At 41.0% G+C, this 16,347-nt stretch overlaps 1 protein-coding gene across 1 annotated transcript in view; it reads right to left on the bottom strand.

The window, feature by feature from the left end:
- Positions 1 to 853: 853 nt before the first annotated feature.
- Positions 854 to 16,347, bottom strand: part of PIP5K1B (phosphatidylinositol-4-phosphate 5-kinase type 1 beta) — a 153,086-nt gene continuing 137,592 nt past the window's right edge. Inside the window, exons 14-17 of the mRNA XM_018555659.1 lie at positions 13,151 to 13,265; positions 7,416 to 7,423; positions 1,632 to 1,638; positions 854 to 903 (exon numbers count right to left, since the gene is read on the bottom strand). Coding sequence (XP_018411161.1) covers positions 7,421 to 7,423; positions 13,151 to 13,265 — 118 coding nt within the window. The 3' untranslated portion in view covers positions 854 to 903; positions 1,632 to 1,638; positions 7,416 to 7,420. The remainder of the gene's footprint in view (positions 904 to 1,631; positions 1,639 to 7,415; positions 7,424 to 13,150; positions 13,266 to 16,347) is intronic.

Here is a 16,347-nt window from a genome sequence, read left to right as displayed (position 1 = left end):
AAATATTTGATATATTATATAATGTTATTTTATTATAATATTTATTTATTTTTTAGCTGATGCTATGTGAATGGGAACATGTAATAATTATAAAATAGGTGATATCCCAAATTGGCTGAAAAAGTGGAAATACACTTTAACAAGTTTACAAACATTTCTATAAAAGAGTAATGGAGTTAACCTATATACGCAATAAAATCACAAGCACTGAGAACAAAATATTTTATTTCTTTCATCAATAAAACTATAGTATACAGTTATTTTTTTCTAAATAAATTATATAATTTCTCATTTACAAGCAATAAACTAGATCACAATATTTCAAAGACAGTCTGTACACAACATAAGGCTTAGTTATAAATAGCACATCTTTAATTCTCTAGTAAACATATTGAAAATATCTGTATGGAAGCTATTCTCCATAACCCATGTGTACACAGAAGCAAACAAGAGCATGAAGTTATTTGATAACCAAACAAGACTGACTTTAGTGATTATTATTTCAGAATCAGAAGAAATGAAAAAGCTTAACTTTGCATTTAAGGTGTTCTGGAGTCTGTTTTTAATAGGCCAATAAGCTCACACGTCGTGCCGTTAACAGTGGAAAACATGCAAAGAAAACACAAAGTGACTTTCAGGAAGAACATCACCCTTCAGTCCAAGGTGATCTGCAGCAATGAAAGCAGGATCTTCATTGTTTTATAAGAGTTCTTCACAGTTCAAGAGTAGAGTGCAACAAAATGTCAATTTTCCATACCGTCTTGTCACATATGCCAAGTCAATGTAGAGGACTGAACCAAATGTCATGTCTGAAATGGTACACAATCCTAAATAATCTCATGTCAAAACAGGACCACCATTTCTTCTGTGCACGTAGGTCCTTGCAGTGCAGATCCTTCTTCTGCTTCTTCTTCTTCTTCGAATAGTTTACTGCAAGTAAGTGAGCAGAGAAGATGGTTAGAACAATTCTATTACTTAGTTCCTAATAACAGCATAAAGTTAATGATACAAAATGACTCGCACAATTGGATTTGCACTTATCAGATAAAACATTATATACAAGCACAATCAAGGTAATGTACATTGACTGGAATTGTGAAATTATCTTGCAATTAGCTTTCAGTTCCTCCCTTTAACATGCAAAAGAAAAACTAAAAACAATGTTTTCACTTTGCCCACATGGAACAACACATTTGTAGTGAGTGACTATGGGGGTGATTTACTAACCTAAACACACGCACGCACTAGGTGCGTGTGATTTTTACACAGCAAAACGTATTTATCAACTAAAAGCATATTTCCAAAAAAGCGTCTCTAAAAGCATATTTCCACTAATGCCATATATGGAAAAATCATGCACATGATGCATATATAATGCTGCTTCACAGTTTAGACAAAAATGGTTAGCTAATGCATTTACATTCCTGCATTCATCAAGCAAGCAACACAACATAGAGCTAATTTACACAAGATCACCTTGCAAATTCATGCAGGGCTTTGCACAACACACCTGCTGGGTGTGTACACACTACAAAGGTGTTTAGATTCCACCCATAGATCATGCTGGGAGGGAACACACTACAGAGGTGTATACATGTTCGTGGTGTGTTTATAAGGTTAGTAAATCAACCCCTATGTGTCCATGTGTGGATGGGCTTTTGTTCAAATGGCTGTGCACTTCCATACAAATTTATGGGAATGCAAAACCCACTTGAAAGAGATCATATCAGGGTCAGAAGGAGAAGAACTGCAGAGCAAAAGCACCTATCAATGAATTCTGAATAACCTCAGAAGTGTCTTAAACTGTCACTGACACAAGCTGAAGGCCAAACGAAACAGGCCCTAATACGGTGTTATCTGAAGAAGAACTTCTCCTTTGTGGAGTGATAGATCTTGCGGTTACCTATGAGCTCTGCCTGCACAACTGGATTACATTACTGCATTAGCAGAAAATAATGGTAGTATGATCAGCTCCCTTTTAAGCCTGAATTTCTGACATCCTCTACAGTCTGAAAAATGAATGACTGAACCAGTGTTTTCTTTGAATGTTCTAAATTGCAGGCAAATATCTACTTCAGGCACCTGAAGCTGCCTGGATGTAGACATGCAGGGGGGAATTTATCAAAACTAGGGCAGACAAAACCTGCAGCAGTTGCCCATTGCAACCAACCAGCATCTCTCTTCAGTTTGTTCAGTTAAAATTCATAAATGAAATAGAGAAGGTGATTGGTTGCCATGCACAGCTGCTCCAGATTTTGTCTGCAATAGTTTTGATAAATCCCCCCACTATATTTTGTAGAGCTCCACTGAAACCCTAAAGCCAAAAAAGCTCTAAAATGCACATATCTACTTTGGTTCCAGATGTTTTGTTAGCTTCACCTCTTTCTGTGCCTTAGTATTGGTCACTGAGATTGGCCATCAAAAGAAAGACCCAACAGTGATGTGAAGAAGGTGGGGTAAAACATAGGGGTCTATTCACGAAGCTGCCGAAGGATCTAGCCGTAGCTTTTCAGAGGGCGGGTACAATGCTAGTTTACTATTGGATATTGCAAATTGAAATAGCCAATAGGAATCTAGCAATTCATTCCTATGGGCAAAAATTATTTTTTCTCTACTCTGACACGGCTCCGTGTCAGAATAAAGAAAAAAAAAAGAAAAATCAGTGTTTCTCTCCTGGGCAGCCGGGAGCGGGAGACCCCCAGAGTGCCCGGGAGAGTTTTTTGCTTCTACCAGCCTGAAGTGAATAGCCGAACAGTGTTCGGCTCACTTTGCTTTAGGTCGGTTGTTCACTCAGCTGCCCTCGGCAGCTCAGTGAATAGACCCCATACTCTTTACATATTAAAACTCCCAAATATTTAGAAATAGCCAGCTTAATCACATTCATACCTAAGGTGCAGGTACTTTTGGCTGTGTGTTATTTATATCTGAATTGTTGTGAACTGAACACTAACTTCTAAATATTAATACTACTTGGGATGTCTCCATGAAGTAGCCATTGTCTGACTGCAGTTCCTCTACTAATTCTGGGGAAGTGCTTCACCTATTTCTCTACAAATGACAGGACTACCCAACAACTTGGATTTGGAGCAGGATGCTGCTGCTGGAGGCCTCTCACTTATAAAGGTATTTACAGGGGTATTCACAAAAGGGTGCAGAGTTTGGAGAAGGGAGGAGAAGAGAACAATCTAGGACAGCATCGCTGATTTGGAAAAATGCTCCAATTCAGCTCACTTTCCAGTTCAGCTATGTTGTCCTAGATTGTTCACTTCTCCTGCCTTCTCCAAACTCTTCACCCTTTTGTGAATAACCCTGTTGGTGTTTCATGACCAAATCTTTCGCAGGCAAATGCGATTTGCAATTAGGTATATCAAAGATCCACGCGTGTCCAATATTTCCATCCTCTTCACTAGAATGTAATGATTGTTTCTATATGCTTCAATGAACTAACAATCCATCATCAAATCCCCACTGACAACAGCTTTGCAGATTTTGAGCCTAGAATAGGGTTTAATTTACTGTTGTTAAAAACTAAAACATGTCTGCTGCTTGTTAAGGAGTCCCAATAATAAAACTCCTTGCTGTACTTCAGCATCAGTGTGTGTATAATCAGAGACTGCTAAGGGAAAAAAGAACATGTGAAATGGTTGGGGAAACTAGCAGCGGATTTAGAGAGAGACACACTTTTAAATTCATTTTTCAATGCCCCAGAGCAAACACAGAAAATGACATTTTAAATGGAAAAGGGTCCAGTCCTGTGTTCTTGACTGTAAAAGGTATTGCAGCGTGCTTGTTTTTAGCAGTTAATTCATTTCTTTCATTGTACGGTTATGTCTCTACAAGCTCCATGCATTTACACAAAGGGACAAGCTTTATATGCTACTCAATAATGTTGTTTCCTCTCTTTTTTTCCCCAGCAATGCATAAAGAAAGCTTGTTTACTGGAGCTTAAAATATTCAGAAGATTATTTTCAAAGGTAATGCAAAGAGTGCTGGCCTCAAGTAACCCAGAGCAAACTGTTTTCCTCTTTTATCAATTTAGAACTGTCAGAATCCAGAATTATGAGTATGTGTGCTTTGGACATTCTCCTTTTTCCTATTACTGGAGGATGTGATTATTTTGGGCTCCTTATCAAAAATATTCCTGTCATAGTATTATATAGCTATAGAGTCATACTCTGCTGTGCTGTCTACCCCTCCACCCTCTTATGGGGCATCTGACAAACTAGGGGAGAATGTGAGGTGTCCTGCCAAAACAGATATCCTTTACATAATTAAATATCCTTAAAGTCAGTGGTGTCACAAGGGGGGTGCTGCCCGCACCTGGGTGACACCATTGGAGATGTGACAGAAAAATGACTGACAGTCATTTTTCTGTCACCCCCTCTGAAAAGTCAGGCGCTCTATCATGGGCTGAGAGCCCGACAGTTTCAAGAGAGAGGAGGGGACCCAGTGGCATACCTTATCCCTCCGGGTGAACGTCCCCTCCTCTCTCTGTCGGTGTCCATCACCAAGATAGCCGCCAGCAGGTATCAATAAGATGGCCATGCGTGCGCAATGACATCATCGTGCATGCACGTGGTGACGTCACGTGCATGGCCGATTATGACACAGTGGGGTGTCACCTGGTCTCCGCTCTCGGTGACACCCGGCCTCCGGACGCCCCTGCTTAAAGTGCATGTAAACCCCAAAAACAAAAATGTCATATATTGCAGCTTAGCAGTCCTTAGATGTGGGGGCTGCATTCGATTTCAATTTCCAGGCTAAGAACATTTTTAGCACGCAAGCTTTGAAGTTTAGCACGTGTGACAACCATGGCTCCCTGCATAGATACAATGCAGCAAGTGAGCATAGCCAATCAGGAACAGGAAATGTGTTATTCGCAGGATTACCAGGTGAAAATAAAGGGAGAAAAGCCAGAAAAAAAAAAAAAGAACAAACCGTCAACAGCAGATGATTTCACACTATTCTATGTTCATTTTTTTTACATTCGCTGTATACATCACTGACTAAATTTGAATAAATACTAAATATAGCAAGCTGTTTAAGAACATATTGTAGCTGTACATAGAAATGTCGGCTGTTAAGTTCGCTGAGTACACTGGTGAGTGAATATGACCAGAGAATGCTATAAAACAACCACCAGTGAATTTGTCATGCAAATCTTTTGCAAATATACTCTAATAATAACTCACTGATGTACAAGTTGTCACCAAAAAACAAATAAACCCCATTACAGATGCACAAATGTAACAATCTACTCAAAACATTAAGGGGGTTATTCAGAAAAGGGTGAAGGGTTTGGAGAAGGTAGGAGAAGTGAACAATCTAGGACAACATAACTGAACTGGGAAAATTCTCCAATACACCTCAATTTCCAGTTCAGCTACGTTGTCCCAGATTGTTCACTTCTCCTGCCTTCTCCAAACTCTTCACTCTTTTGTGTACAACCCTGTAAAGGTTATTCTCTGGAAAAAATGAACCAGGACTCTGACTGGTTGCTATGTGCAACATTTCATTTTCCCCATAGCTTTTTCTCCTTTCACTAGCCCCCTAGTGTCCCTGTTTTCCCATCACAATGTGACAGGCAGTAATACCAGTCCACCAATAGGTGGCATTGCTGCCTTAGTGGAGATGAATACTTCAAAGGATAGTGCTGATAAAATAAAATACTTTCATACAACCTTCTAATGACCTTCTTTGCTAACGTTTTACTATTTCTGGCCATGTTAAAACACTGCAAACAACATAAATGGTGCTATGCACAAAATTCCACTTATATTTTGGTGTGGTTATTCTTGCTAAGTAACCAGTCTTGCAAACCATTGGTACTCTGTATGCTATTGGAATGTTCACATTGATTTTGCTGTAAGGCTTACTTAATGCCCTTTTCCATAGATATGTTTCCTTGTGTCACAGTAATGCACAACTATAGTGCTAAGTAACCTAATAATTAAAGCAAAGGGGGGCAGAGACTGCTGTGAATCCATGTACATACCCTGTAAAGTGCTACATAATATTCAGGTGTTCTATAAATTCTGGAAATAAATAAGTGCAGTAATTCTACAAATCAAAATACATTTCTGAGCTCTCTATGGTAACCCGAAGTCTTCATGATTGTTATAAATTAAAGTGACACTAAACTCAGGAGTTGAATCTTAAAAATGCATTCAGATACCTTAACTATTAACAAACATGTATCCTATTTGTGTATCCCTCAGCTGTAGATCCTCCAATCATCTCTGAAATCATACTGACACTGTCCTTCACCGCCCAAAGCTCACTCCTGTGATAGACTACAATCTCATGTTTAGTTTACTCATTTGCATTGAGCTTCTAGTCTTTTACAGGAGTGAGCTTGGAGTGGTGACTACTTTACATTTACAACACACACAGGGACCATGGGGAACAAAAGTAGCCACCCTCCAGAAGGAAGGACAGTGTCAGCACCAATTCAGATAGGATTTGAGGATCTACAGCCGAGTGATACACAAATTGTTGGAAATGCACCAGCATACTGATTGTTTTACTGACATTCAGAGATATAATATTGTCTTTTGAGCTGTAGATGGTGCTGTAGTGCAATGTTAGTCTCTATGCTTATGTATACTCCCAATGCTCTATAATGCTGTATTGAGATGTAATGTCCTTCTAAGCAAGTAAAACATAATTCAGCATTCCTCAAGATCTCAGTGCTTCATCTAAACACATAACCAACACAAATAAGATACATTTGTATTAATAGTTAAGGTACTTGAATGTATTTTTAGGATTTAACCCCTGAGTTTTAGTGTCACTTTAAAAGATAAGCACATAGAATGGTGCATCAATCTTGCCTGGACATCCACATCGTATCCTTGCAGTATTTACTATGCTGAATCTGTGGATAAATGCCCAAGCATTACAGTATATATGCACTTAATTTACTAAGAAGTCTGCTTTGCTCAGGTGTCTAAATGTATGCTGGCCAAGCCTAAACTAAAAATACGACTTTCTCTAACGTTTTTGGGTCTGTCAGTAAAATGTAACATTTTAAAATGCTCATACCATGTAGGAATAAACCTGCATCATGTGCACATGCCTATCATTAAAGGCTTGTTCACACGATGTCTGGACCAGATCTGGAGCAGATCTGCAAATGCAGTGCAGTGCATTTGTGCCACATTTTTTAGCTTAAAATCGGCCTTCAGATGCAGTCCAGTGCGTTCCAGTGCATTTGTATCCGGTTTTAATGCATTTCCAAACCAGAGAAAATGAGACAAGCAGTATTGTTTCTTGTCTGGACCAGAACAGACTGCACTGGTGTTAGCAGAGTCCAGAAATACCATAAGGATACATTGAGATTCTTTTTTGGCCTGGGAAAAAACGGTTCTGGTCTGGACATGATCCGGACATGGTGTGAACAAGCCCTAAAGGAGATAATTTAGGACTTAGGGCTAGTTCACACCAGATGCAGTTGTGATGCAGTCCGTTCAGTTTGGGAGCTGCATCCAAAACACATCACAATGCTTTCCTATGGGATTTATGGTGCCCTACTCAAAATTGCGGTAAAAACGCAGCAAACCACACTGCAGCTGCACAGACACACACAACTGTGATGCAGTTCTGGTGTGAACTAGCCCTTTCAGTACTAATTTGTAGACAACAACAATAGAAAACCCTACACAGGTGGGGGGTAGTTGGCACACCAGCTTTGCTTGGAATAGAGATTCCACTGATAAGTACACATTCATACGCTGGCTTTTTTCCTATGAAAGCACAGCTTATGTTTTTTTTTAGGCGGGGATTCCTTGCTTATGTAGACATCCCCCAGCTGCAATACATTCCCTTCACTCTATGGAAATTCCTCATTGTTCTAGTCGGCACTTAACCTGGCCAAACACTGTTATATTCTCTTCACTCAACCTATGGGCTTATCAAAGAAAAATTAACAGATTCCTCTATAAACGCTTACAAGTGTGGATGGAGGAATACTTCACTGTTTTCATTGTACTCTGAAGGCGGCTGGCGGCCGCTGTCAGAGTACCCCAATGGTATTTGCTGTTGATTGGCTGCAAGCTCCCTTAGACCGAAAATCTTCCAACCAGCTCCTTTTATCTTCTGATTGAGAGAAGCCGGCCGAAAGGCGGGCTGACAGTGGCACCCACTGCTCTATTTTGGCTGGTTCATCAAGAACTGGCTGAAATTTACACAGTCTATGGCCAGCTTTACAGAAAGTTCCCTACTCACATGTGACAGCGCTGGGCCAATCACTAATGCTGTCACATGAATGGAAGGGGCATTAGTCACATGCTGCTCCATGCATGGAAATACCAGGTATTTACTTCTGTCATGCCAGCTGAACAGAGAAGTGAAGGAATGATGGAACAGTAAGTATATGCTGCTGGGGAGGTGGCATTAAAGCAGACCTTTTGCTTTGCCCTGAATTTGATGGGCAAAACGCAGGTTTGCTTTAAGTTTTGCATTTTATAAAATGATATAAATCATTAAATTGTTTGGTATAGGAAAAACTTCATACACCTGTGCTCTAGTTTTTATAAGCTGAATGAACTACTGTCAGTGCCCCTCTTGCTGTATAATCACCCAGCAGAAACCAAATACACTAGACTGATCCGTGTTCAGTCTATTTTAGCGTGCGCTGTAACAGAGAGGCGTCCTGCAGTACATTTGGATGTGGCAGGGGAGTGCTATTTGACTAATGCTTTTCATTGAGCCTCTCTTTATTTGTTATTCAAACCTGACTTCATGCTAGTGAAAATAAGGAAGGAACTAGACTGCCAACACCCATAATATCCTGGAACACACGTAGACAAGAGCAATAGAAAACATTTGCAGATTAACAGCAGGGCGGTGGTTAACATTTTCTGTGGCATCACACTGTATTATCGCACAGCTCCAACTGTAGCAAAGTATGCACATTTCTGACAAAGAGAATTTACTGGAAAAAAAGATAAGTGACAGCCGCTGCAATGTAAAAAAAGCGGCATCAATAGTCTACCTAGCACAGCATGTTTAGATGTGAAACAGAAGAGTGAGACAAAGCCAGGTCAGAATGAAAAGCAGTTTGTGTGCCTGTACAGCACTTTACATAGGCTCTGTTTTGTTTTTATGTAGGACACTGATCTGACTCCTGTTAGCATTTTAAATGAACTGAATGCTATAACGCTGTGAGATAGCAGTCAGGGCAAAGAAATGTAAAATACAGTGTTGGAAATACAGAAGCAAGGATGGCATATCATTTATACTAAAAGCTGCTTGCAATCATTAATAAACATTTAAAGTTGAACTCCAGCCACAAAAACTGTCATTTAAATACATTCAATAGCCACAAAGAATATAAACCCTCTTTGTGTGCACCAAACGCCTTTGCAAATCCAAACATTACCTTGTGAAAGCAGCAGTGACATCATCACTGTGCTCTACATAGCCTGTGCAGACCATAGAGGTGTTGGAGGGACTAGCAGGCTCCACCCATTACAGGCTGCCTGGAGATAACTACAAGAGGGGGGTGGAGACAAGACCAGTCACTCTGCACAGGTAGAGAGAGAAGCAGTGACTGGTCTCTATTACAGCTCATGCACAAAGTTTCACAATGGATTACTGCACAGATCTGTAAGAAATACGCAAAGTACAGCAGGATTCAAGTCAGAATACGCATGCCTCTTGTATTTATTAAGCATTTTCTCAGCTTTAAGGCATTTGCCTTACTCAATAAAAGTTTCTTCTCAAGTGTAGCAATCAGAGTGCACTCTGCAGAAATCAGGCCACTATAAGGCTGGGTTCACACCTAGGCGGCAACGTTTTTGTGCGTTTATAAGCGTGTTAACAGCATGCGGTTATTTGCGTGTTTATGTGCGTTGTGCACATTTGTAATGCGCGTTTTAACACGTGCACATGAAGACATGCATTTTGATTGGCAGCTCATAAACCATTGTGGGCAATGGAAGAGCGCGTGTATAACCGCACAAAAACGCTCACGAAAATGTACTACATGCTTCTGTTGCACATTTTTGGGCATTTCCAATGAAGTCTATGGGGCTAAACACTTTTAACTGCCCAAAGAAGCTCCTGTACCTTTTCGGGCGTTTGGGGGTTTTCTGCTCAGGTGTGAAACAGGGCCATTGAAAAATCATGGCATTTCTTGTGTTGGGCACTTAAAAGCGCTTTCCAAACTGCTCAAAAACTCCTAGGTGTGAGCCAGGCTTAAGGTAGATGCTGGTGGGTTGCTATGGGTTTTTGCCATGGTTGGCTTTTTTATTAGGCACTCTAGGCCTGTGCCTATATGCAGCAAAGAAAGAGTGGGAGCTACTGTCATTCCTCACATATGTGTTCTGATATACACACATAAATACAGCTACACATAATCATTTTACTCTGAGCACATAATAACCAGTAAATCAAGGACATACTGTACACTGTGTACAGAAGGTGAGCATAGCAGATGGGTTTTCACTATAGGTTGTGCACCTACAGGCTCCAATGCTGGGAATTCAGCCTTTGGTTATTTCACTTAAATTGACCCTGTGTGTGTTGTAAAGTAGTCACCGCTCCAAGCTCGCTCCTGTGATGGACTACAATCTCATGTTTAGTTAGCTAATTTATAATGAGATTGTAGTCCATCACAGGAGTGAGCTTGCAGCGGTGACTACTTTACAACACACACAGGGAGCATGGGGAACAAAAGTAGCCACCCTCCAGAAGGAAGGACAGTGTCAGCACCAATTCAGAGATGATTTGATGATCTACAGCTGAGTGATACACACATAAGATACATTTATGGTAATAGTTACGGTACTTGAATGCATTTTAAGGTTTAACTCCTGAGTTTAGTGTAACTTGAAAGTTCATATATGTAAATTCCCTCAAGGAAGGGTTGCATTAATAATACTCTTGAATAAAGCTTATAATGAGACATAATATGTATCTCTGCACTTTTCTGAATAAATCTGGATCCCCTTATTTTCTAAATACAGCACCATTTGTAGGGATGGATTAAGCCATTCCATATGAACAATGTATGGAGAATTTTACACATGCTTGAAAGTGTAACAGTTTATTATACCAGAAAAAAAGCAATACACTTCTAAGATCAATTTAACCGCCTCCCGGACGGCCGTTACACAAAGACGTCCGGCCAGGAGCTTCCTGGACGTAACAGGCTGTCTAAAGATGGCCTGTTAGCCCCGCCCACTCACGCGCGTGGGAAACTACCAAAAATGAAAAAAACAGGCAGAGATGCCTGTTTACATACAAGCGATCCACCGGCTATAGAGACAGTGGATCGTTTGTGTGGGGTGCTGATTGGAGCCCCCCCCCCTGCTGGTCCCAAGCTCCAGTGTGCCCGGGACCTGCACGGCGGCTCTGTGACAGGGGATCAGAGGGAGATCGGTACACGATCTCCCTCCGGTCCCCTCTCCGCTGTAAGAATGCGGAAGTGGTGTATATTACATCACTCCAGCATTCTTGTGTCACTCTCCAGCTTCAGAAGCTGGTGAGAAGCTGATGAAGCAGATCTCTGCTTCATCAGCTTCTTTGGGGGTCCCTAGGTGACATTAGGGGTCTTGGAGACCCCTGTTGTCTCCATAAAGAGGACCTGTCACATTCTCTTTGCTATTACATAGGGGGGTTTCTTAGCCCCCTATGTGATAACAATAAAGTTAAGTGGAAAAAAATAGAAAAAAATGAAAGTTGCAAAAAGAAATTAAAGTCACACATGAAAAAGAATTAAAAAACCACAATTTTTGTTTTAAAGTCCCCAACCTTACATACACGCATACGAACATGCATAGGGTGCGCATACTGCCCATTACGCCGCACATGCAACATATCGCCGTGAACGTCGCAGTGAGAGCAATAATTTTAGGCCATCAATTACTGATAACACTAAACTAATGAGTGGTAAGGTTTTAAAGGGTTGCCTATGGTCAATTTTGGGTATAGTAGTTTTTTGCGATTTCGCGGGTGCGCGCAATTTTAAGGCTTGACATGTTTGGTGTCTATTTACTGTGTCTGTAGGCTACCTCCTGGTACACCTGCATTCAATTTATCAACTGCATCAATATGCTCCCAATAGAGTTAGGACCACACTTTAGGCCCCGTTCACATTGAGCGATTTATCGCGCGGTAATTCCCGCGATATCGCGGCTATTTACCGCGCGATATCGCGCTCCAATGCAAAGGGTCCTGCTGTCGCGGGTCGTGTGTCGCTACAGCAGGACCCTTTTTGGAGCGGATTTTGCCGCGATTCGAGCTTGCTCAATGCAAGCATTTGCGCGATATCACGCTATCGCGCAAAATGCAAATCGCGCGACAAACGCGCGATTTGCGAATCGCCAAGTGTGAATGGGGCCTTACAGAGGTGCCTTGACGGTGGCAGTGTGGCCTCCACATATTTTTGGCCAAAGGTTTGTGCAACTAAAACCTCTGCTTTTAACGCATACTGTTAGACAGGGTAATTTGTTTTGTTGCAACGGGTTTTTTTTCCAAAATTGTCAGTAATTTTTCCTTAATATAGCATTATAGCAAAAAATAAAACCCCCAGGGTTTGGTTGGGAATTTTAGGGGAACAATGCTTTTTTGGGGGATTTTTGGGCAAACCTAAAGGGTCAGGTATGATTTTTGGAAGGAAACTGACAGTTTAATTCTGTACAGAATGACTGAGCCGAATGCTGCTGTGCATTAACTCTCTGCTGCTCAGCCCCTATGAGAATAGGGGGTTAACAGCAGAGAAGTAACTGCTTCACCTCAGCCGATCCAGATTTTGCATCGGCTGAGGCGAACGCTTTCTTCCCTTCCGTTCAGCCAAAGATGCTGAGGCCGTACAGATCTGCTGTGAATAGCCGAACATGCTTCTGCTCCCTTCACTTTGACTTGGTTATTCACTTGGCTGCCTTTGGCAGCTTAGTGAATAACCCCCTTAATCGTTAAATCTTCATTGTTCTACTCCTTTTCTCTACCATCCATATTGGTCCCCTCATTCCTCCACCTGGCTCCTCGTTCCTCCAGCAGAAAGACTAGTGCAGTCTGTTGGAAATGATGGCATAAATAAATGACATTATTTCTGTCTTTAGTCACTTATAATATGTAAGTATATATAACACATGAGTATAGCTATAGCGTATAGCGTATAGCTAGGTGCTAAGATAATACTCACTAAGTAGACATCAAAGATGGAACTATTGTCATTGTCCATTTCTAACGTGCTCTGTTCAGATGTCTGGTATGCACTGTCTTCAAGTGTGAATGTTGAACTTGATGGTAAACCCCTTCTAGAAATAGAAAGCAGTGAGTCAGAAAACAAAATAGAATGTCCATCTTACCTAATGATACAAAAGAAACAATTTCTGGTTATTTTATGTTAGCATTAACGAAGGCATCTTTGTTATACTGATTGATGAACATACACAAGATAATAAACAAACCATCAATTATAGATTTATTAGCTTCAAACTATTTATCATAAAAACAATCATTCGGCACAATGAGAAAGATAAATCTGGTTGAATTTGCCATTTATTATACCTAGCCGTACTCATAATATTAAACAAACAATTGATCATAGATTCAGTAGATCCAAACACTTTGATTCATTTGGTTGAATTAGTCTGGATTTCAAACACCCCCATTTAGTGCAACTAATTTCTGAAACATATGATTCTTTGATCAAAGCCTTTGTTATACCATATAAGCGTATCACTTACACATAATATCAGCATAAGACATTTCTTGTCCTGCAATAGATTATTTTGAGTCCTTTCTTGCTTGCAAAGATCAGGGTAGTAATGGGTGATTTCTAATGTTGGAAATTGTTGTAATTGGACATAAAAGAGCTATTCTCTCACTTTGTTCACACCATAGTCACTTTGTTCCCACCTCCCCATACCTAGTGAAAGTGGTTATACGGACAATAAATGGAGGCAAGCCTGGGGACCCAGTCAACAGTGAATATCTAACGGAGATTCTAAGGGGGTTATTCACAAAGCTGCCAAAGACAGCCGAGTGAATAACCCAGCTGAAGTGAGCCGAACAACGTTCGGCAATTCACTACAGCTCAGTACGGCTGAAATCAGCGGTAGATCGGCTGGCTTCGGCTGCACTTCGGTCAGCTGAACATGCTCTGCAGAAGTGCATCTGCTGAAGTGCAGAAGGACTTTGACTCAGCCGATTCAACATCTTGATCAGCTGAGCTGAAGCTCCGGCAGCTCACTCGCTGCCTTTCACCCCTATTCACATAGGAGCCTAGCGGCAGTGAGTGAATAGCCGAATGCCACCGAGCGGCATTCGGCTTGGCTATTCTGCTTGGTACCTCCGTGGAACCGAGCAGAATAGAAAATAGAAAAAAAAAAGTTGAAAAAATATTTTGAAAAATGTAAATAAATATTAAATTAAAAAAATGAATAAAGATTTTAAATTTTTTTTTATTAAAAAACAAAACAAAAACAAATGACTGACCTCCTTCATTTATAGGACAGCTGTCTAAAGAGTGTTGCAAATCTCTCCATAAGTCTGTATGGTGTACACTTCTATGCATACAAGTTTATGTGAATAAAGAAAAGTGGGTTACATAGTTACATAGTATTTGAGGTTGAATAAAGACGTTAGTCCGTCAAGTCCAACCTATTAGGATCTCATTCTAGGAGTACCCGTACCCCTGTCTATTATGGTTGGAGAACAGGGTGCCTGCTTTAGCTTATCAGGGGGAACAATAGCAACGGCACTAGGTGTTTCTAACCTGTCCAAGCCCTGGTTCACACCTAGGCGTATTGCATATGCGCGTCTGTCGCGGGGTTTTTTACCGCGATTCGCGATTTTACCGTGAAAACGGCCCAAAGTAGTACATGTACCTTTTCAGGCGTGGGCCGTTTTGTAGCACGTTAGGGACGGGCTGAAATACACCAAGGTGTGAACCAGACCCATTGAATACAATGGGATTTAGATGTTGAGCGTTTTGTAGAGCGTTCGTCGAGCGTAGAACTCGCTACAAAATGTTCAGGTGTGAACGAGGGCCAACTGACTCTTCCACCAAACAGCTGGTTGGGACAATCTGGAGGGTCCCACAGACATGAGATTGCCTTTTCATGTCCTGGAGTACCTTGAGAATCTACCAATAAAATGTTTTTTTTTTACAACTCCAGCCTCTGGTGACAGATGTCTATGCTGATCACCAAGGCATGAAAAAACAAACTCAGTCTCTAATTGTCCCTTTTAGCTGCTCACTCCTTAATTTACTGATAAAAGGATAGATTAAAGAATGATGTAAATGCATTCAGAGCAGATAACACACAACTGCTTCAGTATGTCACATGGTCTGGTTACTGATATCTGAGCAGGAACAAATAATAAACCCCTAGAGATGCTGTTACTGTCATTCTGTTTCATAAATTACCTGGTTTGAAGGATTACCTTATTTCAGCTGTATGCCTACATACTAAAGGTTATAGATGTATCCAATATGCCCATATTGACCAACCCATAAAGAAACTTGACAATGACAGAACGTTAAAAACAGCCATTCTCAAAATCCTGCCTATATTCAACTGTATACTACCTAAATATAGCAGCATAAGGAAAGTAGCTGGAGCTATCATGGTGGCACTTATTGCATCTACTGCTACAGTGTTCAGCTTTAAGGTGCCCATACACTGTGCGATAATCGCGGGAAATCCCGCGATCGTACGATAATCGCAAAGTGTATGGAAGGCGTGCAACCGTTTTTACTGTACGGTCGCACGTCTTTTGTCTAAGGAGCATGTTCAAAAACGATCTTACGATTTTCGGCTGGTTTGTGGCATGCTCGGGAGACAAATGTTGAACGGGCCGGTGTGTGCACGCGCACACTGCCCGTTCAGCATTGCGGTCATCGGAAGCTCGCCCCTCAGCGGGGCGGGCTTGCGATGATCGCAAGTACGATCTGTCTGTCTAAGATGGGCAGATCGTACGTTTTTTTAATTACTTTACAACCATCACAAGACTAAGGTCTTGCGATGGTTGTAAAGTGTATGGCCACCTTAACACAAAAAAACTTATCAATTTGCTTCTCCTGCTTCCAAGGCAATTCAAAGGGAGGTGCTAGATTATAGCCTTTGCCCTTTGAAGCCATTGTGTTACTAAAAAAAAGGATTTAGAACACATACCACCTGTATGAAAACATTTTTATACTTTCCAGGTCCGCTGGCCAAAGAATTTTCACATCCAACACAAATCCAGGTATGTTAGATGCCTGCATCCCGTCGTGCTTTGTGGTTTCTTCCACTGCCCCCATGTTGCTACTTTGTCATGTAGTGATGTAGGGGCTGATGTGAACATTTTGTATGTGTAATAGCTCTGCAGCAGAGCGAAGGTTCAATGGAC

The sequence above is a fragment of the Nanorana parkeri genome, unplaced genomic scaffold, assembly GCF_000935625.1.
Source record: "Nanorana parkeri isolate BGI_ZX_2015 unplaced genomic scaffold, ASM93562v1 scaffold206, whole genome shotgun sequence".
In the NCBI taxonomy this organism is placed as follows: Eukaryota; Metazoa; Chordata; class Amphibia; order Anura; family Dicroglossidae; genus Nanorana; species Nanorana parkeri.
Note: the sequence above shows the minus strand (reverse complement) of the source record. Positions and strands in the feature narration are given on the sequence as shown.